The 23,195-nt window shown below is 37.2% G+C and overlaps 1 protein-coding gene across 2 annotated transcripts in view; it reads right to left on the reverse strand.

The window, feature by feature from the left end:
* Nucleotides 1–8,633: 8,633 nt before the first annotated feature.
* The window catches only part of LOC306852061 (paladin-like), a 69,107-nt gene continuing 54,545 nt past the window's right edge, over nucleotides 8,634–23,195 (reverse strand). For both annotated transcript variants that reach the window (XM_079388668.1, XM_079388667.1), the window contains exons 19-20: nucleotides 17,247–17,402; nucleotides 8,634–9,212 (exon numbers count right to left, since the gene is read on the reverse strand). In XM_079388668.1, coding sequence (XP_079244794.1) covers nucleotides 9,063–9,212; nucleotides 17,247–17,402 — 306 coding nt within the window. In that variant the 3' untranslated portion in view covers nucleotides 8,634–9,062. The remainder of the gene's footprint in view (nucleotides 9,213–17,246; nucleotides 17,403–23,195) is intronic.

Genomic DNA, 23,195 nt, shown 5'->3' on the forward strand with positions numbered 1-23,195 from the left:
GAAATCTGACAGTCCACTGTCAATAAGCAGCGCAAATAGTTTCCTGCCATCATTCTGAAGTACATTTACAAGATTAGCAACACGATGGCATTTATTAGTCACAGTATTGAAGCCAATATAAAGAGAAAATGACAGCAGGTAATAACATTTACTGAATAAAAGATCACATATGAACATATGACAGATTTCAGAGCGCTGCATGAGCTTTAATCAATCATTTAAATGATAGTTAAAATCCTTATTTCATACAATTGTCCCATAGTGGGTGATAAAAGCTCTTAATACTGCTGAGCTGAGCTTGATCTATCAATCACTCAGTCCTTAACGCTGTGAAGCATTCAGAGGACAACAGGCCTGAACAACCTTCACATTTCATCGATTTTTAAACTCGCTTCAACGTTCAAACAGAGCTTTGATAAAGGGATATTTCACTCAAACACAGGTTTCAACTGTGAACATCGGATGCCATTCATTTTCACGGCATGGATACAGAGGCAGCATCTTCTTTTGTACTGCAAAGCATATGAGTAAATGATTCTGACTGAACTATCGCTTTGAGACAGCATCATGTTTCTCAGTTGATCTTTCAGTGAATGTGTTTTATTGTCTTTGTGAATTCAGTATTAGTCACTAATGAATCCTTTTAATGGGGTTTAATTTAGTCAGTTTGACTGGTGCATGATGGGAGAATCTCAATCACACAAGGTCCTTCATTAAAGCACCAGGTTTCCCTCAGCTCTCCACCGTCTCTTGTGAGATATTTTACACATGAATGTGCATAAAACAGCGCTTGAGAAGCAGAGAAGTGATGCTGTTTTCTCTCTGTTATTATCATTCATCTCCACATTTGTTGTTCAGGTACGTCTGCAGGTTCTGAACCTCTTGAACTCTATCAATAATATTCTATCAATAATAATTTCAATATTACTTCAATAATTTCAATATTACTTGAAGTTTTGTTCAAGTTATTATGAGACTGATTTGTATCATTTGATCAAAGAGGATAGAAAGTTCAAACTAACTAAAAAAAATAGTCAATATTCATCCAATATTCAGATTTGGCATCAACAAACTTAAGTTTTCAGAGGCCAATTATTAAATTAGTAATCAGTCACCCCAACAGAAATACTTAAGTCTATAAGTATTGTGGCGGGAGGAGCCAACGACAGACACAGTGGGCGTGGCGTCAAGCCTCGGAGAGGTTTTTATTAAACAATATAATCAAAATAAAGTGTCCAAAGGGGGAAAAGTGTCCAAAATAAACGGGGATCTGGTGTCCTCGTCGTGCTGCGGGGCTGTGTAGGAGGGCAGTGTTCAGGAGGGAAGGGTCCAGGTAAGGGGCGGAGTCCGGCGGCCGCACGCGCTCCCGTCTGGAGGTCCCGGGGCGCGGGTGACGGCGGCTTCTGTGGCGGCTTCGTCCAACTCCTTCATCCCCGGGTGCTCGACGGGATTCCACGGCCCGGCGTCCTTGCCCGACGGCCGTATCGCGGGTGCAGTGTCGGCCGGACTGCGGGTCCGGCCGCTCGCGTCTCTGACGGCGGCAGGTAGTTCCCTCTACGCTCCCTTTCCTGGACCCACGAGGACACCAGCGTGCATGCACGGGGAAGAGACCGGTCTCCCGAGGAGAGGCGCGCTCGGAGTTTAAACGGCGGCGGTGATGAGGCTCCATTCACGTCAGGTGCGCCTCATCACACGCCGCCAGCCCTGGCTGTTTCAGCGCCCCTCCTCTCTCTCACACACCCACTCCCGTCGGGAGCCTGGTGAAGGGCGGCGAATAAGGGACGGGGTGGTGATGATGGACAGGGGGGAGGCAGCCGACTCGTCACAGTATGTTTTCACTCCCTTAAGTGTGACCTCAGAAAGATTAAATTATTAAAAGTTAGGCAATGTGACAACATAAGAGGGCTGAACAGAAACATATTTACACAATTTTCCATAAAATATTGTCAATTCTTCCACATGTACGGCACATACATACAGAGAATTGAAATTGCGTTACTCTCAGACCCTTGGTGCATACAGTTAACATTAAACACTGACAGTAGACGTTCAAATACAGATAAATACAGTTTAAACATATGTGCATACAACTATACAGATATACAAATGAGGACATTGTAGAAAAATAAAGAAAGAGATAGATAAAGTGGCATAAGGCACATGGCAGAATAGATGCGCAAACCAGTTAAATAAAACAAAACTGTGCAGATATATGTGTAATGCAAGAAGAGCTTATCAGTCTGTTAAAGTGACAAGAGAACAGTCTTTTATCAGACTATCCGATGAGGTAGTGATCAGTCCAATGTTGCACAAGTGACAGGTGCTGGTCACAGTTTTTAAGTGGAGTGTGTGTGTGTGGGGGGGGGGGGTCCTGGGGATGTGGGGAGCTGGGGGGGGTCATAGTATCAGAGTTCAGTGTTGCATGGGGTAAAAAGAGGGGAGGGGGGTCAGGGACGGGAGGGAGTTCAGCTTCCTGACAGCCTGATGTATGAAGCTGTCCTTCAGTCTGCTGGTCCTCGCCTGGAGACTCCACCGTCTCCTCCCTGATGGCAGCAGACTGAAGAAGCTGTGTGTCGGGTGGGTGGGATCACTGCAACTTAAAGCTTAATTTAACTGTGGTTTAATTAAAATGGTTAATTTATTATTATTGTTTTTATTATTATTAACAATAATATTAAATTAAAGTAAACTAAGATTAATACAAACTTATTTTTTTATTAAATACATTAAAAATATCACATTTATTTGTTTGTTTGTTTAAAATGCACATTAATGCATATCAGTATAAAAATACAAAATTTAAAACAAATTACAGCACCATCAGTAAAAGACATACAATACTGATCAAATATTATTTATTAATCCTGATTTTAGTTTTAATGTGTGTAAACTATAAACATGGATCAACCATAGCTCAATAGCTTTGTTTATGTTTTATGAAATTATTAATAAATGTATTTTTTATTTTAATTATATTAAAAATAATTTAGTATACATTCTATTTTTATTAAGCTATGTGCAGCTAAATCTATCAAATAATGTAAGTTCAAGTTAATTATAAAGAGTTCCTGAAAATGACAGCGTGACATAACTATGTAAATTCATTATGCTAATGAAGCTTAAGTGACACTGACCTTTTAAGTTAGTTATTTTAAGTTTCACTAATAAGTGTCAGATCACCGGTGCTGTAAGTGAGCCGCTGTGTTTCTACATAACCTATGAAGTATTTTATAGTGTGATAAATTAAAGCCAGAGATGATCAGTGTTGGTCCTGGATGAATATGGTTCTCTAATGGCAAAGATGTCAAAGAGTGACAGCTGAAGCTTTAATTAGCAGCGCAGGAGGTTTAGCCATCGTCGTCTACAACGGGAAGCTCGCCTCTCAATGCAGCTCTTTGTTTGGCCTCTTCTTCACGTCTCTCTGAAGCTCCGGCTCCGGTTTCAGCTCCGAGAGGATCTCAGAGGATCTGGAAGGCATTTCAAAGCGCCGCATCAGAAGAGCTTGTCTGCAGATGCAGTCAGATACAGTAGGCCACACTCTCCACGGAGACACTACTGCATAGTTACTCCATCCTGGAACATAATCGAGGAACACATTAGTTATGACTGGAGATCAGCCTCTCAGGAAGACATATTGATATATATAGGCTACATATATAAATGTATATAGGATAACAACAAAATGACCGTGATAAAAGGAACACTGATGTTTCATTGAATCCTTACTTTCAGGAAGAGTTCACCCAAAAAACAATGACATGAAGGTGATTAAATTTACATTTTTAGCTGAACTATTCAATAGCAAAACATTGGTCTAACAGCCTGTTTACACCAACGACGACAACTACTAAGATTTATTTATTAAACTGTTCTAATTCTATGCGAATACAGCAGTTTATTAATGAAAACTTAACACTTCTGTGCAGAGTCCACACCATTACAACAATAACGACCGATAGTGGAACGATATCGTTGGAATCGCTTTTTCAGAGCAATTTCTTTTTTTCTAGATGATTAACGATTAAAAACATCAACAGCCAATCAGAATCCATCCAACTTCAGAGAGTGTAAGGAACATTTAATAAACTGTTCTAATTCTACGAGAATAGCAGAGTTCACACCATTACAACAATAACGATAAAGTGGAACTATATCGTTGGAATTGCTTTTTCAGAGCAATTTTTGTCTAGATGATTAACGATAGAAACATCGACAGCCAATCAGAATCCACCCAATTTAAAAGAGCAGGAGAATTTGAGGCTGCAGGCAACATAACTGCAGCACGTGCTTAGTATAAACAGAACATTGTGTGAACGCTAATATCGTTTTATTAAGGGGCGGTCACCTCAATTAAAAAAAAACAGGTCAGCAGAATGTACATCCCGATCTCATCAAAGTGTGCCAAATATAAACAGAAAATCGTGTTATTGATACGAACTATTTATACACAGGAATTGACTTTGGCATGCATATGATACACAATGGTAGGATCGGGGGTGTGGGGTAGATGCGTATTATATGTGCATCATGAAAGCTGCGTATCATATGCATGTCATACACGTGCGTATCATGCACGCCAAAGTAAACTTCTGCGTATAAATAGCATGCAAAATGCAAACAGAAAATCGTGCTATTGATACGCATTTTCAAATTTCACAAGCAAAAAAATATATTTTTCCATTGGCAATAGTGTAGTGGTGTATGAAGCACAATAATAATAATAATGCACATAGAAGTCACTTGCCTTGTTCGGCGAGGCGAATGACGAATTTGAAGTAAATGTTTTGCGCTCACGATCGCGACTGGAATTCACCTGCGAGATTGTGCAGAGGAACAATTTATTCAATATAGTTTAGAAAATGCTAATAAAATATGAGAAGAACTCAAGTTTCAGCTCCGAGAGGATCTCAGAGGATCTGGAAGGCATTTCAAAGCGCCGCATCAGAAGAGCTTGTCTGCAGATGCAGTCAGATACAGTAGGCCACACTCTCCACGGAGACACTACTGCATAGTTACTCCATCCTGGAACATAATCGAGGAACACATTAGTTATGACTGGAGATCAGCCTCTCAGGAAGACATATTGATATATATAGGCTACATATATAAATGTATATAGGATAACAACAAAATGACCGTGATAAAAGGAACACTGATGTTTCATTGAATCCTTACTTTCAGGAAGAGTTCACCCAAAAAACAATGACATGAAGGTGATTAAATTTACATTTTTAGCTGAACTATTCAATAGCAAAACATTGGTCTAACAGCCTGTTTACACCAACGACGACAACTACTAAGATTTATTTATTAAACTGTTCTAATTCTATGCGAATACAGCAGTTTATTAATGAAAACTTAACACTTCTGTGCAGAGTCCACACCATTACAACAATAACGACCGATAGTGGAACGATATCGTTGGAATCGCTTTTTCAGAGCAATTTCTTTTTTTCTAGATGATTAACGATTAAAAACATCAACAGCCAATCAGAATCCATCCAACTTCAGAGAGTGTAAGGAACATTTAATAAACTGTTCTAATTCTACGAGAATAGCAGAGTTCACACCATTACAACAATAACGATAAAGTGGAACTATATCGTTGGAATTGCTTTTTCAGAGCAATTTTTGTCTAGATGATTAACGATAGAAACATCGACAGCCAATCAGAATCCACCCAATTTAAAAGAGCAGGAGAATTTGAGGCTGCAGGCAACATAACTGCAGCACGTGCTTAGTATAAACAGAACATTGTGTGAACGCTAATATCGTTTTATTAAGGGGCGGTCACCTCAATTAAAAAAAAACAGGTCAGCAGAATGTACATCCCGATCTCATCAAAGTGTGCCAAATATAAACAGAAAATCGTGTTATTGATACGAACTATTTATACACAGGAATTGACTTTGGCATGCATATGATACACAATGGTAGGATCGGGGGTGTGGGGTAGATGCGTATTATATGTGCATCATGAAAGCTGCGTATCATATGCATGTCATACACGTGCGTATCATGCACGCCAAAGTAAACTTCTGCGTATAAATAGCATGCAAAATGCAAACAGAAAATCGTGCTATTGATACGCATTTTCAAATTTCACAAGCAAAAAAATATATTTTTCCATTGGCAATAGTGTAGTGGTGTATGAAGCACAATAATAATAATAATGCACATAGAAGTCACTTGCCTTGTTCGGCGAGGCGAATGACGAATTTGAAGTAAATGTTTTGCGCTCACGATCGCGACTGGAATTCACCTGCGAGATTGTGCAGAGGAACAATTTATTCAATATAGTTTAGAAAATGCTAATAAAATATGAGAAGAACTCAAGTTAAACTGTGTCAGAACAAATCTTGATAATGTCATAACTTTGATAGAAAGGTATGTAATGAATTTGGCTGAATAGCTGTCAGATGTTAAATTTAACAACAATTAGATAATACCAAATTAGCTCGACCAATCACCAAGCAATGCTTCATTCTGTTCAGTCTGTGGTGGAAAAACATCACTTTAGCAATTAAAGAAAAACACTGAAGCAAAACATGCTCAGGTCAAAGTGTCTGAATAATTTTTGGCCCCACATTTTGATTAATTTTATTGGTAGTCCACTGTATGAAGAATTTTGTGTATAATGTCACAGTTTAGCTACTTTATGTTGCTATGCTCACTTACATAAATGAACTATAGTGTCCTGCACCCACTAGTAAAAAAAAAATATCATATAATTTTTAATTTGATTGTATGAACAGACTTTAATGCTTATTGTTCTTGGTGTGAACGTGACATTTGCCGTCCCAGTTCTAGTGGAAGAGAGAAACAGGTTGCTGCTTCTGCTGAACTTCAGCCAGACTCTCCTCTGGCACCGAAACTCTTTAATCTGCTGCTCTCTGGTTTCATTTTCATTAATCTAAGAGGCTCACGATGTGATAAAACCCCGGACAACTTCCGTACCTGCGGATAAGCCTGAGAGCGAGCAGAGATCTGGAGTATCAGTGTTTCAAAGCGTGTGGAGGTGAAGGACGGATGTGTTTTCCTCCCGAGCTCCTCAGATGAAGTTCATCCACGTGCAGGACGGGAAACTTACTGAGAAATCAGCACTAAATACACATTTTTGAATTGAGTTTTTATATATATAAACAAATCCAGCATTAAATCCATAATCCATAATAACACTTCCTCCAGTGAAAAAGTGGTCTGGTCTGAATCAGGAGGGAAATCTGCACAGATCAAGCACCCTTTACAAGCCAAAACAGCTTTAAACAAACGTGGCTGGATTTTGATGTGAGAGACAACAGGAGATGGACTTTTTCAATGGAGGAAGCGTTATAATGGATTATGGCAGGGGTCACCAAACTTGATCCTGGAGGGACGGTGTCCTGCTGATTTTAGGTCCAACTTGCCTCAACACACCTGCCTGGAAGTTTCAAATGTACCTAGCAAGACATTGATTAGCTGCTTCAGGTGTGTTTGATTAGGGTTGAAGCTAAACTCTGCAGGACTGAATTTGGTGACCCCTGGATTATGGGCTTGAATTTGAGTTAAAAACATCTTAATGCTGGATTTGTTTCAGCTTTTGTCTTCTCCAGATGTTAACTGATGGACTGGAGTGGTGTGGATTATTGTGATGTTTTTATCAGACTTTCATTCTGACGGCACCCATTCACTGCAGAGCATCCATTGCTGAGACACTGATGGAATGCGACTTCATTGCTTTATTTATCACTAGTACTGGGTGAGGATTGACTTTGGAAATTCACCAGTGCATTGATACAGTCATTTATATTCAGCATGTTATCTTTGTGTTTTGCTGAAGTGTATTTGGCTTCGAGCCGCATGTGTTTGGTCTCTGCACAGAATCCAAGCTCAACCACACGATGACATCACAGAAAATACCCCCCTTTCAGGCCAGGAGCGCTCTGCTCGGCTCGGCTAGTCTCTTCCACTTTTCCACAGACAATTAAAAACCACAAGCCTCTGAAGCCCCTCTAATGAGAGTCTAATCCTACCCATGATGCAAAGCATGTCCTCCTCCGTACCTCCCAGAATACAGCAGGGCAACTCCAGATGCCAAATGCTTCAAGGACTAAGTTATAGCTGTTTATGTGCAAAGACCCAGATTGATGCATGTGCATACTAGTATAGATGCTTCCTGCTACCAACTACAATAAACTTCTTTATTTTTCATTTTTTCCCTAAAAATAGAGCAGAAATGAACAGAAAGATGCAGAATGATCGAAGATAAAGGCATAATTTGATATGAACAAAAAGTGAGAATGGATATATTTGGAATAGCATACTAGTCTTTTTTTTTTGTTTTGTATTATTGCTATACTATTATATCTTATTATAGCTTTTGTTGATACTTTGAATGAGATCGTTTTATATTTTTTGTTTTAATTTTGTTGTGTTTTTGTCATTTTTATTATTTAGTTTAAATGTGTGTACACTTTTTATTATTTTAACAATTTTAATTTTATTTTTAGCAAATTTTTTAAATCGTCTTCACATCTAGCTGAATAAAATAAGGTCTATTATATTTCAGTTAATGTCTATTTCAGTAATACACTTTTTTCCTTCAAGCTTCTATTTAAAAAAAATGAGTCACAGATTCAATAAATGAACACATTCCTGTTACAAAATATTTTTAATGGAGACTGTCATTATGAAAGTCTTTGTGAAAAACGCTCATTTATAAACAAACATCACAGTTCCTGCAGCCTTCAAATGTTAAAAAAGAACAGAGTGAATAAACTATACAAGCAAGAGCACGTCAAATAATCACCTAAGCTAAATGTGACATAAAAAGTGTCCTGTTAAATTAAAAATAGGTTAATTGTAGATGTAAGAGAGGTTTCGGAAAGAGAAATGGCATTAACAAACGAGCATCCACAGGAGAGAGCTCATGAATATTCATGCAACATCGTCATCATCTTGTGTTCTCATTAAAGTTCCTCACAGTGGGTTTAAGATCTAGTCTTTTACACTTCAAATACTGGTCAAAAACAGGTGGACATCCTGCAAATAACCAAGAGTACTGCTGATTCCACCGGCGTTTCTCAGATGAATTCTCCTCTGAACGGAAGCCCGTGGCGGTTCTGCTGTTGCCAGCGGTGACGGAGTCGACAGAGGGTTGAGTCTCTCAGGTCCTCAAACTCAGAGAAGCCCAACTGATTCAACAGCTCATAAACTCCAGCCTGAGCTGCCACCTGAACACAAAACACACACAAAGAAACAAATGAGAGAAAGTTCATCAAAGATCAGGATTGTGCTTCATTCAGACTTCGGTCTTTCTGTGTGACGTGGCCAGTTCAGTCCGTATTCTGACTCAGGAATCTGTAGCGGTGCCCGACCGGCTCTTGGCTCCTGAGAGGCCGCTAGGCATGGTTTGAGCCGGTGAACTGGTGACATCTGGTCATGACGGGGTGAACAAGCGGTGACACAAGAACACACAATAAAAAGCAGCACAGCCGGCCGGGTTTACTTGGGCTCTGTTGACACAAGCAGCCCAAACCGAGCAGTAAAACCAGCTGAAACCAGCCAAGACCACAGAATGAGAAGAGCACAAAAACCAGCACTACAAGATCACAACCCACACAGAATCTATCTATCTATACATCCCTCCGTCTGTCTACTATTGATCTGTCACACTATATATCCGTCTGTGAATATAACTATATAACAATATATCCACCTATCCAGTCATATCCGTATGTCAGTCTATCTATCTGTCTGATTATATATCTGTCTATACATCTATCTGCAGTATCTATACATCCAAATATACTGTATATCTAACTATGTATACACAGGTATACACATACACACACACATCTGTCTGTCTATCCGTCTAACTATATATCCATCTGTCTGATTGTACATCTATCCATTTAACTACACATTCATCTGTCCGTCTGTCGGTCAGTCAATCTATCTGTCTGAATATATATCTATCCATTAAATTATATATCCTTCTGTCTGCATAATCTATCCATCCAACTGTTTATCTATTTATATAGCTGTCTAACTATATATCCATCTGTCTGTCCGTCTAATTATATATCTGTCTATGTATCCATCTAAGTATATATCTGTGTGTATCTATATTAATGTCTTTCTATCCATATGTATTTAACCATCTGTCTGTCTATCAGTCAGTTTTCCCATTTATTGACTGACAGCTCTCCTGTCCCTGTGTTGGGAGAAATTGAGAGTAAATGCAGAGGCACTTCCTTTAGCCGGAGGCATATTAACTTTACTTTTGGTGTGAAAGGGCCTTTACTCTTGCCAAAAATATAACTTTTGGGTTTTTTGTTATTAAAAACAAATAAGCAAGCTCAGTCTAGCTGAACGCAAAAGTAACAACGCATTACTTTGCATAACGCAATTAGTTACTTTTTTTTTATGGAGTAACTTTCCTCAACACTGGCGATAGCTTAGTAATGCGATATACACAGACATATAAATGCTTCTGACAAGCTTCCCTCTTCTAGCTGCATATCTAGTGTTATCTTGAGGAGCATCTGGCTTGATTTGAGGGAAACAATCATCAATGAGAGTTTATGCTGTGAAGCACAGCAGGATTCAGGTATTAAAGACTCGAGGTACCCATGATTCCCTGCGTCAGGTGCGAACGGGATCTGGATCGACTCCCACCGGCAGCTATAAAAATAACAAACACTGGACACAATGAGGATCGAGTGCAGACAAACACAGAGCCGCAGTTAAAGCAGAGACATCGCAGATGTTATGAGAGCAGAACGCCATCAGTCACCCTCTGCTGCTCTTTAGCCAGAGAAATCCCGACAAACACACGATATTAGCGGCTGTAAATCTCCTGCCAAACACACACAATATCACCTCAAACGCCTGATCACATGACCTTAAAGGAATGGTTCACCCAAAACAATCCAAAAAAAGAAAAATGCGTCATACAGGTTTGAAATAAATGAGTTTTATTTTTGGGGTAAACTATCCCTTTAAGATCAAAATAACCCATCCTGACTGCCGTTTCCTTTTCATAACAGAGAAAGCATCATTTGTCGCCGATGGGTAAATCAAAGCACACATGCATACCTGTACTATTTATCTGTACTTCGGTATATCGACCTCTGAGACCTCAAACACCCCTCGAATGTTCTGGCTTGTGTGGCATAACAGAGAGAGAGGTCAGAGCACTGACCTTTGACCCCGGCTGACTGATGACCCGGTCAACAGGACACTCACAGCGGAGTGATGAACGTGACACACATTTACAGAACCAACACATCTGGATTATCAATGCATTTCACAAAGGAACTGACTGAACTTGTGTTACAGAGTGAACTAGATGAGTACTTTAATGTTGGCTTGACAAAGCCTTGTTTGAACGTTTGAAATAATGCATAATAAATGTAAATTGCAATGCATTATATCTTCTCATAAATAATTGTCACCAAAGTTAAAATGCATTATAATATTTGTGTTTTAATGGATTTTACTTTCTAAAAGTATAACAAGGAATACATACTGTGTTTACACGTATTCATGAGATCTCACAATGCATTACAGGGCATAATTAATGCATTAAAATACTTTATAATTCATTATATATAATAGTAAAGGCTTTAAGTGAAGTGTTACCACTATTTTAAGCTAGATGCCAAGAAAACACTTTAGTTTCATTCAGCTTAAACTGATTCACAACTGAAATAAAATGTAGTAAAAATGTAAAAGACACATAAAAATGAGAAAAATAAATTATATAGACATAAAAATTACAAAAACAATAAAATTACTAAAACTTAAAAAATTATAAAAACCAATCTAATATATTGATAAAAGCTATATTTGAGTTTATGCATTATTATTTTTTTAATGTGCTTTAAATCACGTCGATTAAGAGATTTGACCATATTTCTAGTCAGTGCCAATGATTTTACCTTTTTTTTTTTTTTTTTTTTTTTTATATATAGACAGACTGTAAACGCCCATAACGTTCAGTTGAGTAAGTGTGGAGTGGATCTTCTCAGACTATTTGCTTCCCCTTCAGTTCTTAAGATAAGACCCAATGTGCAGCGCAGCGATAAGACCTAATGAAGTCTCCTTCCAGCGCTGACGGCTCTCGACTCCTGAGCTCTGACCGATAACAAGAGTGGACTCGAGAGGCTCTCAGTGGGTTCCTCAGATGCGTTACTTCAGCTCCTCTAATGCCATTTTCCTTCAGATTAGTAACTCATATTGAGATGTTGACCATTTATAAGTCACTTTGGACAGGAGCTGAATGGATAATTTAGTGGTTTTTAAGGTAATTTTGATTATTTTTCACATTTTTATTATATAAAATGACTTAATAAAAAAAAAAATATATATATATATATATATAGGAGTATATTATGGAGTCGAGACATTTCCAAATATGATTAAAGGATGAATATGAGACAAAACTACAGAATGTCACATTTTATTATTAGCCGTTTCAACACATACAGGTTTTACCAAATAAAAAGAACAGCACTTTTAGACTTCATCCACTCATTGATGTGAGCATAAGTATTGGGACAGCTGAACATAAGGCAGATATAAAAGATTAAAAGCTATTATTTAGTTACAGATCCCTTGCACACAATCACAGCAGTGAGTCTGTGACCCATAGACATCACCAGACTCTTGCTCTCATCCTTTGAAATGCTTTTCCCAGCCTTTAATGCAGCCAATTCCAATTGTTGCTTGTTTTGGGGAGTTTCTGTCTTTATTCTCCTCTTCAGCTGCTGAAATTCATGTTCAATCAGATTTAAATCTGGAGATTGACTTGGGCAATCTAAGACTTTCCATTTCTTTGCTCTTATAAACTCCTTGACTGAACTGGCAGGGTGTTTTGGGTCATTGTCCTGATGCAATATGAAGCACTTCCCAATAAATCTGGTGGCATTTTCTTGAATATTGGTAGGCAAGATGGTTTTGTACCCTTCCAAATTCATTCTGCTACTGTCATCATACATTAAGTCATCAGTAAAGTTGAGAGGGCCTGTTCCAGAGACAGCCATGCATGCCCATGCCATGACACCACCTCCACTATGCTTTACAGATGAGGCTGTATGCTTGGGATCATTGCAGTTCCCTTTGTTTCTCCACATTTTTGCTTTCCCATCACTTAGATAAAGGTTCATCTTTGTCTCATCGGTCCATAAACACAGTTCCAAAACTCTTCTGGCTCACCTTTGTGCTTTTTTGCAAACTCTAATCTTGCCTTTCTATGTTTGGTGCTGGTCAGAGGTTTGCATCTTGCTGTGTAGCATCTGTAATTCTGTGTCAAAGTCTGATGAGGACACATCTTTTAGGGTTCCTTTTCACAGCTTTTATGATCTGTCTGTCATCAACTACTGTTGTTTTCTCAGCCGATCAGGTAGTTGTTGGTTGCTGGTGGTTTCCAAACTCTTGATTTCTCCATGTCCTTTGTTTTTGCTGGAGCTCTAATTGACTTCCTCTTTTCTTTTGGCATCCAAATTGCTTGCTTTTCTCTCAAAGTCAGCTCCCTCATCTTCATCCTGGTTTGTGTGTGTCATCATCAAATGCAAGATTCAGAATACAGAAGTAATGGATATAACTGATACGACACATTCCCTGCTTTTAATATCTGAAGAATTAATGCAACAGGACACAGCTGATCACTTAGAAAGACCTGTGAGGCAACTGCTCCAATACTTATGCTCACATCAGATAGAGGGAGGAAACTCTAAAAGTGCTGTACTTCTTAGCTGCTAAAACATCTATGTGTTGAATCACCCAATAATGTGACATTCTGTACTTTTGTCTCATCTTTTAATCATATTTGCAAATGTCTTTCAATCCCTCCACAACCAACCTGGAAGAGACCACCTTAGAAAATCAGTTAAAATTAAATTTAATTAAACTCTAGGGCTGCACTTGACTAAGGATCTTTCTGGTCGACTAGTAGTCATTAATTTTAAGCATTAGTCGACTAATTGCACGTTTATTAATAAACCATTTAAATCATTATTATGAGCGTTTAATTGCCTACAGAGCCTAATAAGCACTCAAGCACACGCATAAAGCCTGCCACAGCACACCGGCAGAAGTAATGATTATGAATGTGTCAGGGAAAAACAGTAAGGAGACTGCATTAACATTTTAATAATTTGATAAACTAGTGCTTTCTTTGTTTTCGGTTTAAGAGATGAAGTCGGCGACACGGACTCGTCATCTCCGCAGCAGTGATGCGCCTGTATGTATGTCTAATACGGATTACATAATCTGAGAATATTTGTTTTCCATTTGGTTCATTTGAATAATTTTTCGAGAATTTTAGGGTCTCTTAACTAGTTGCTTATTAGCATACATATTACTAAAATATTAGCCATTTATTAGTACTAATTAAGCACATATTAATGCCTTATTCTACATGACCTTATTCTACATCCCTAATCCTACCCAATACCTAAACTTAACAACTACCTTACTAACTATTAATAAGCAGCAAATTAGGAATTTATTGAGGGAAAAGTCATTGTTAATAGTGAATAAATGTTCCCTATTCTAAACCACACCGGCGCCTCCATCTGTCCTGCAGTGAGCGCTGTTCAGCTTCCACACTCCGCACAAACACCTGAATAGCGCACATTTCTCTAGGTTAACATTAGATTGAACGGCCATGAGAAGTTGCTAATACTTACATATTTCAGATAAGCCATATTTGAGGTCGATGAATGATAGGCGAGTGTATTACCACATTAACGTTCTGTCCGCGTCACGATCTGCGTGACTTCGCCAATGTGGATTTTTTTTCTCTCTGCGACTAAGCGACTAATAATAATAATAATTTATTAAAGTCTTAAGTCGCTGGAGTATATTTGTAGCAATAGCCAAAAATACATTATATGGGTCAAAATGATTGATTTTTCTTTTATGCCAAAAATCATTAGGATATTAAGATCATGTTCCATGAAGATATTTTGTAAATTTCCTACCATAAATATATCAAAACTTCATTTTTGATTAGTAATATGCATTGCTAAGAACTTCATTTGAACAACTTTAAAGGCGATTTTCACAATTTCGATTTTTTTGCACCCTCAGATTCCAGATTTTCAAATAGTTAAAAAAAATAATTATTATTTTTAAAATATTTGAGTTTGAGTCCGTTTAGTACGGAAACCTTAACCTTCTGTACTTTTTAAGAACATACAGGTGAATTAAAGTAGTCACGGATTTTACTATCATCATAAACAAACACATGATTCCATGTTGGCGTTATGAAAGTTGCCATCAAAACGAGTAATGTCAAAGTACAAGAATGTGAACAACTCCTGTAATATCTTCAAGTTTTCATCTAAATATTACAGAAAACCATAAAATGGTGTTTAAAGCCCTTGTGTCGGTCTGGTTTGAAGATATTACAGGAGTGGGTTCGTTCGGCTCTGGATCTTTGAAGTGGAATGAGCCGCATTGAAGACATTCCTGCATTATAAAAACACAAACGCATTGGGGGCGATCCCTGTGAAAACACACCGCAGAAGAATGCCTTCGTGGTTTTAGCACGACTCTTTCTGGATGGAGAAATCTGGAAGTCATCCAGACTTTTGATAACAAATGCATTGAAGAGATGAACACAACTCTTCTAAAACGCACCTGCTAGAAACATGCAATGTGTTAAATCATGTTATTCTATTCTTTCGGACGTACACTTTAAGTGTTATTTATTAAAATAATTGTTTCCTGAGGGACGAGTCGAATGATTTCCTGTGCTAATCTACAGCTTGTCGATGGAGTTAAGCTGTATTTAACCTAGAATATTCCTTTAGTACGTGCTGGGTTATACATCACATCAGTGATGGGGCCAACGCTTGGAGCCAGAATCCAATAACAGACTGTGATTATTGATTAGTCAGGAGAGAAATCAGGACGGATGTTTGCTTGGAACATGACAATGATGTTGACCGATGAGTTCATCTGCGATTCTTCCAGGTTAGTTTAGTTCAGCCGAACATGTTTTTACCATCAGATCAAGAGTTTATAGAGGCATCATCACAGTTAGGGTTAAACAAAACTCAGTTTAAGAACTGGTTCTTTCAATTCGTCATCGGCCACTGAAGTGTAGGACTGGAAGAAAATGGAAAAGCAATAATCCACGCAGGGGGGAAACACTCATTTGTTTGGAATGGCAATAAATTCCAGACTTTACCGTGAGCCACAGCTGGCCTCTCACACACACAGACAGACACAGACACACACTCTCTCTCACACACACACACACACACACACACACAGACGATCTCAGTGATGCTAGAATAAGCTTGTAAATTCCAGGGGCCGCGTCCAAATGAAGCGATGGCAACGGCTCGACAAGCACAAATTCATACGGGAGAAGAGAGTCCACCGTGAAACATTCACACAACAGCTGGACAAATGCACACAATGCATGAAAAGCTCTGATTCAGATCTCTCTCAATCAGCACTCCATAACATTAAACTTCACTGAGGTTTGTGACGGACTTTTGAAAACAAGTGTGAAGCTGGGTGATAATATTTTACAATATTTAATGCAAATTTGGATGTGCATTCGCTCTGAAATAACACTTTTTTTGCAAGTGAGTTTAAAAAGAAAAACCTTGTAACACGCTATTTAAAAAAATAAATAAATAAAAAATTTGTGAAACCAGTCCACTGGCCAGCAGGAAAACATGAAATGAAATGAAATAATAATAAACACATACTAAGACAGACATTAAATAATACAAATACAAACATTTTAAATTACATAAATATAAAACAAATTATTTTTTTTACAATAATATATAATACATAAAAAACTATGTATTATATAATTTTATTTTATATAGTTTATTTTACATTCAATATTATATATTAAATAATTATATAAAAAATATTAATATTAAATAAACTAACAAAATAAAAAAACACTAATTGCTGGCTTTATATGACAAAATCATAAAATGTACCTTAAATACCACACAGATGTAATGTCATTGAGTTTTTTGCAGTAGTGATCGCACAGATAAAATACCTCACCAAAAAACAGAATCTGTTCAATTCTGGTGATATTGGCAGAAAAAATTGAACTCGTTACTATTACGCCGATGTGAGACTATGAAAGTCAGGATGTTGTTTTCACTATATAGGGCTAAACTGAACTTTTCCAGAGACACAGTTGGGATCTTAAGGACACATTTCCAGCCAGTGGTTTTCCACTGCAGTAAATGCACGTGATGAACGTCTGATCTCACCTGTAGCATCCAGTCGCTGAAGGAGCGCTGCCAGGAGTCTCTCTTCTCCAGGTGCAGGTACGTGTTGAAGAGGATCAGGTACATGTAGCGCTCCAGATACAGCAAACTCTTCAGCGTCAGAGCCTGGATCTCTGCCTCACATTTAGAGCTCTTGATCTGTGAAATGACACAAACAAGAGCCATAAACCACCAACACTCATGTGAACATCAAGCTGCTGCACTGTATCGCACGAAACAGAGAAATGGTGCAGGCGTCGCTGGTGGACTGAATTTGAATTGAATTTTATTTATTTGATCAGGGACAATGCACAAAAAAAACATTAGTCTAAAAAAGAAGAGATGTCATGTGCCAGGTTATAGCAAAAAATGCTAATTTCCACCCGCTTGACTACTACATTTTTCAAGTATTTGCATTTCATCACAGCATTTATATTTTGGGAAACGTTTATTTGTGCTTGACTACTTTCCAAATCATAATACTGTAGATTTTACTCCATTAGATTTCATTACATGTCATTCGTTATTTTGAACTGAAGAAATAGAGACACGCTCTGAAACGTGATAATGATGTCAGATTCATGAACAAGCTGATTCTTTTCAATGAACCCGTTGAATCAGTTCACAAATTCCACTAAATTCATTGGCAAATTGAATTTGATTTATATTTGAGATACAATTGCAGCTGTTCTCGAGTTTCTGATTCGAGTTTAAGAATAAAATAGTTATTTTAATAAAAATTATTTTAAAAAAAAATTATAAAAATAAATACAAACCAATTAATCTAAAATTAAATAAAAATATATAATCTAAAATTAAATAAAAATATTACACTAATTAGTGCGATAATCATGTGGCTTAATTGCATATTAACAACAAAATCATATTAAATACACCTTCAATAAAACACAACAGTGATATCCAATTCGTAAATGATCTGATTCTTTTTAATGAACCGGTTGAATCAGTTCACAAATCGATTCATTGGTGGATTGGACTAATCCGATCGCGTCTGTTCACGAGTGAACAACTCACTGATTCAATGATCTGGTTTGAGAGAGTCGTCATGTCTGACTTTTAATGTAGATTATTATAAATGAAAATCATATTTAGGTCATGACTGTCAGTGATTTGTGAATTAAAGCGGCTGTGAAAACAGTCCACTGGCCTTTAGGAAACTTAATGGATGAAATGAAATGAAAAATAATATTACACTAATTGCTACAATAATCATGTGGCTTAATTGCATATTACCAACAAAATAATAATCAAATACACCTCAATAAAACATGATAATGTCCAATTCTTAAATGAGCTGATTCTTTTTAATGAACCTATTGAATCATTTCGCAAAATGCTCTTAATGATTCATTGGTGAATTGGACTGATTTGTTTGCACCGATTCAATGATCTATTTAGAGTGAGTCTTCACGACTTTTAGAACTGATTAGAACTGAGTAAATGGAAATCATATTTAGGTAATGACTAAGTTATTTGTGAATTAAAGTTGTTGTGAAACCAGTCCACTGTCCATCAGTAAAAAAAAAAAAAAATCATCAAGTCATTTTTTTGCTTTTACTCAAGTATTTAAAATAAAAAAGGGTATCTGGTACAGGGTATCTGTAGTTTTACACAAGTTCACAAAACTTTAAAACTTTAATGATGATTAAACAATTACGTAAAGTTATACTGATTTGCCCCATATACGTGTTCAATTATGTATTTAAATAAAACCTCATTCCTTATAAAACATATTGCATGTGTAAAACAGAGTCTCGCTGGGAAGAAAACTAAACCCCACTCGAGTAACAATTTAAATCGTTTTATAAATGAATTAAAGCACTCCCGCTGACTGCGTAATCCTGTTCTTTTATAAATGAGATCAGGCCGAGTAATTGATGCAGGCGGCGGGAGATTAATTAGCCGTAATATTTAGTCTTTACTCAAACTGTTCCAACAAAAGAAACTCCAGAGCATAAAAAAGGCCAATTACACGCACAGCCAGAGAGCAAACGCACAATAACATCAAGTCTTACACTTTCACTGCCTCAATGCTCAACGCTGCACTCGTTCTACAATAAAAGAGGATAATTAAACCCTTTTCAAGGTAATTTAGCTGTATGCTTGCAATGTATTTCTAATGTTTCAAACTCTGTTCTGATCATTGATTCTCATCAGCCAGATGCATACTGAGGTTAAACTGGGACAGAAAACTCTGGAAACATATTGATCCCCATTGTTTTTCAGTCCAATGCAATGCATGTATGATTCAGCAGAATCTTTGTTTGATTCAGCTCTCTTTTATGCTGTTTTAGTGGAATCATTAAACAAAATGCAACTTTACGCACAACAATGCATGAAAGAGAGCATGCACGAATTGAAGCGCTTGTGTTTTGGACCTGTTGAAGTATCGAACGAATGCATGGAAAGATATTTCAATGTTATTTAATGTTACCTCACAAAGGTCAGGCATACAAATCAAAATCAGATTCATAAAACAAGCAGACAGAAATAATACTGTGTATTCTTGAACATATTGATGTTCTGGCATCTGTTGGGTTCAAACCGGCGAAATGTCTGAAATAATCAAAGATAAATGCTATTAAAGGCAGATGTTTGTCTGGTTTTATTAAGTGACAGTCCTCCCTGCAGTGAAATCAGTGCAGCAGCTGCTTCAATGTGATTTAGATGATCGTTGACTAGAATGACGGTCTGAATCTGAAGAGTGAAAGCAAACGTCATTGTTTCTCACACCGCTGTGATTAATGAACTCGTTTAGCATCGTGTCTGTCGGCGGATCACTGATACTGAACACCGACAGACTTAACTTCAGCTGTGATCTGATACAGGAGACGATTGAAGGTGAACAAAAACACTAAAAGCATTCAACAGAATTAAAAAAACTTTAATATTTAATATATTTAACATGATTTTTTTTATATGTTTGTAAATTATATTTATAGTTAGATACGCACATTTTTTGTTTTGAAGTTGGTCCAGGGTCACATATATATAAAATAACGACTACTGAACTGACATACAAGAAGTTCACCTTTACCCTTAAGAGCACTTAGCAGATCGGTGAACGTGATTTCACCAAGTACAACATATTCCTGGAGCAACATCCTTCAACATCCATTCCAATCAACCAATCCGAATTGAAGGATAACTTTTCAGGAAATATCTGTTTTAGGCTTAGGTGCTTCTACACCCTTGTTATCTAGCTATCATTTCACACTGATTTTAGGAATAAATTATGGGTGGGTTTAGGTTTAGGGGTAGGGATTGGGTTAAGTCTGTATTTTTGGACAGTAATGTTGATCCAGGAACATGACTTACTTGGCAAATCACGGCGACTGGTAATAACAGCTCATGATGCAGCGCCACAGGTTACGAGCAGAGCACGAATACTTCAGTCTGTCGAGAGCGCCAGCGCATCCTACTGAAGGAACGGAGATCAGCGAACCCTGGAGAGCTGCTTCAGCTGATAGAAGAGAGACGGTCCTCTCCTCATTCATCACGAGAGGCTTTACTCCAGCAGAAACCTCAACCGATGTGCTTTTAAGTAGCTGGAGCTCATCATTACTATTACAGGCACGAGGTGATGCGGGTACGAGAAAAAAAAAACATGCACAATTTCAATTAACTACAACGAAACAATCAGGAACACTGTGTCAATGTCTAATCGTGATGACTTCTGATCCAAAACCAGAGATATAGGAGAATGATCAAGCTACTCTTTTCTATCAATATGAATCTCATTCGTGCTTCTGCATATTCAGATCTGATGCATTCATGACATGCTACTGATATCACACCTGCTTATGACTCTATATTATACATGTTGCCTTTCAAATATCAATCTTTCAAAATTGCTCAGAGGATTTACAGGCTACAACAGATAGGAACAAATTAAAAAAATTTAATAAAAATAAATGCATGAATAACAATTAATAAAAGAAAAAATTATAGAAAGAAAGAAAAAGAAAAAAAAAAGTTAGTTTGTTTTTATTTTCAGCAATCCAAAACTATTATTGTAATTAAAATTAAATTAATTAAAAATGTAATGCAATTATAATAAGATTTAATAGACAAATAATTAAACCAACCAACTTTGTAGTAACATTTATTTATTTCCGTCAGGACCACTATCGTCAAGAATGATTGACAATTAGCATACAGTTTGGGTTGGCGGTATGGTTCTGTTCTGGGCAAGAACTCCCTGTGCATCCATGCAGGGAGAGCAGCGATAACCCCCAGGGTAAACAGAACAGAACCAACATAAATGTATTGCAGATAGCATTTGTGTTCAATAATTTAATGTAAACATTTTAGAAATTAGTCTGATTCAAAGGAGAATCAGAAAGCCGAATCCTGACTGGACGAGGAGGAGGAGCTGGGGATGGAGGAGGGTAATTAATTATTGAGCAATGCAAAAGCTGCTGATAATACTGAAGGACCTTATATATGGGTGCTGTGATAGATGTCACTTCCCTATAGGTAGATATTACGCGAGCTTGCCAGAATTAAAGCTGCGCTTGATTTCTGTTCATTTTCAACAATCACACACATGATGTCAAATCAACATGATATCTACTGCTTTCATTCTACAGCCTTGCAAAGAAAATGTAATAAGTTCTAAAAGAATCTAAAGGAATCACAACACAAATAGCTCCACCCACGGACACTGCTGTTGCCTGGATACCAACAGTCCAGGTATGACACAAAAGCTCATCAGCCAATCAAACTATACTGTTATAATACATGGTAAAGTTTTAAAAGAGGTGCCGATAACGGGCTGAACACACAGGACTCTCCAGGGTGACAAAGAATTTATGAACGAGAAGGTCAAAGTGTGCAGCTGTCCCTGAAAGTCAAAGGTCATGGGGAAGACTTCACATTGAAAAGAGACCTGATGCTCCACAAACTAGAACCCAGACACTTCACTTCATCACCCTCTGAGGCGCTTGGCTGACAGCAGTCCTGCATGGGAACCTTTACACAGTTGAAAATATCAGAGAAAGAACACGTTGAAAAAACATGAAAATATCAGAGGAATCTGCTGACAAAGCTGCAAAATCAGCTCTCAGACACAAAACATGTGGGATTCAGGGTCTGGACAAGATCATGCCTGATTTACATTTCTATGTATAATTCTTTTTTTATAAATAAATGAAATCAAATAAAATACAAATTAAACATTTAAAATGAATACATTTAAATAAACTATTTAAAATAAATAAATTAAAATTCAAATGAATAAAAATAAATGAATACATTTTAATAAAAATTCTAAATTGAAAATAAATCAAATTAAAATATAAAATAAACATTTTAAATAAATAAGTACATAAAACAACAACAACAAAAAACATTTAAAATTAATACATTTAAATAAAAAACTAAAATTAAAATGAAACCTTTTAAATAAATAAATCATACATACATACTCTTATTTAATTTGCCATTTGGTTGCAATTCACTATTACCCCAACACAACAAGAGGACCAGGCTGATCGTGTAAAGTTTGGCTGCATGAGGTGAGCTTAATGTTAACATTAGAATGAAGTCCTCAGGGTTTACTGCATCGGTGTGCGTTCTGAATACTCTGAAGTGTATTAAAGGGTGTCTGTGTGTTACAAGGCAGGACACAAGATAAATCGCTGAAGGAGGGACCTGGAAACATGCGATTAGGATCACAGTGAGGATGAGGAGTTCCTTCACCCTCACATGAGCAGAGACGCCGAGTTCAATCAGAGACATAATGCATCCCAAACCAGCCAAAGACATTTCAAACTTAAAAACCTGATGCATGAAAATGTTTCAACTATAAAGTCAGTCTACTCTGAATGTACAGGTAGCTATACTTTACCATGCTTTACCATACTGGGAAAAATCTAAATCTGATAAAACCTCCCTTTGTGGATGCATCCAAAAATAAAAATTATTTCT

The sequence above is a fragment of the Barbus barbus genome (genome assembly GCF_936440315.1).
Source record: "Barbus barbus genome assembly, chromosome: 32".
In the NCBI taxonomy this organism is placed as follows: Eukaryota; Metazoa; Chordata; class Actinopteri; order Cypriniformes; family Cyprinidae; genus Barbus; species Barbus barbus.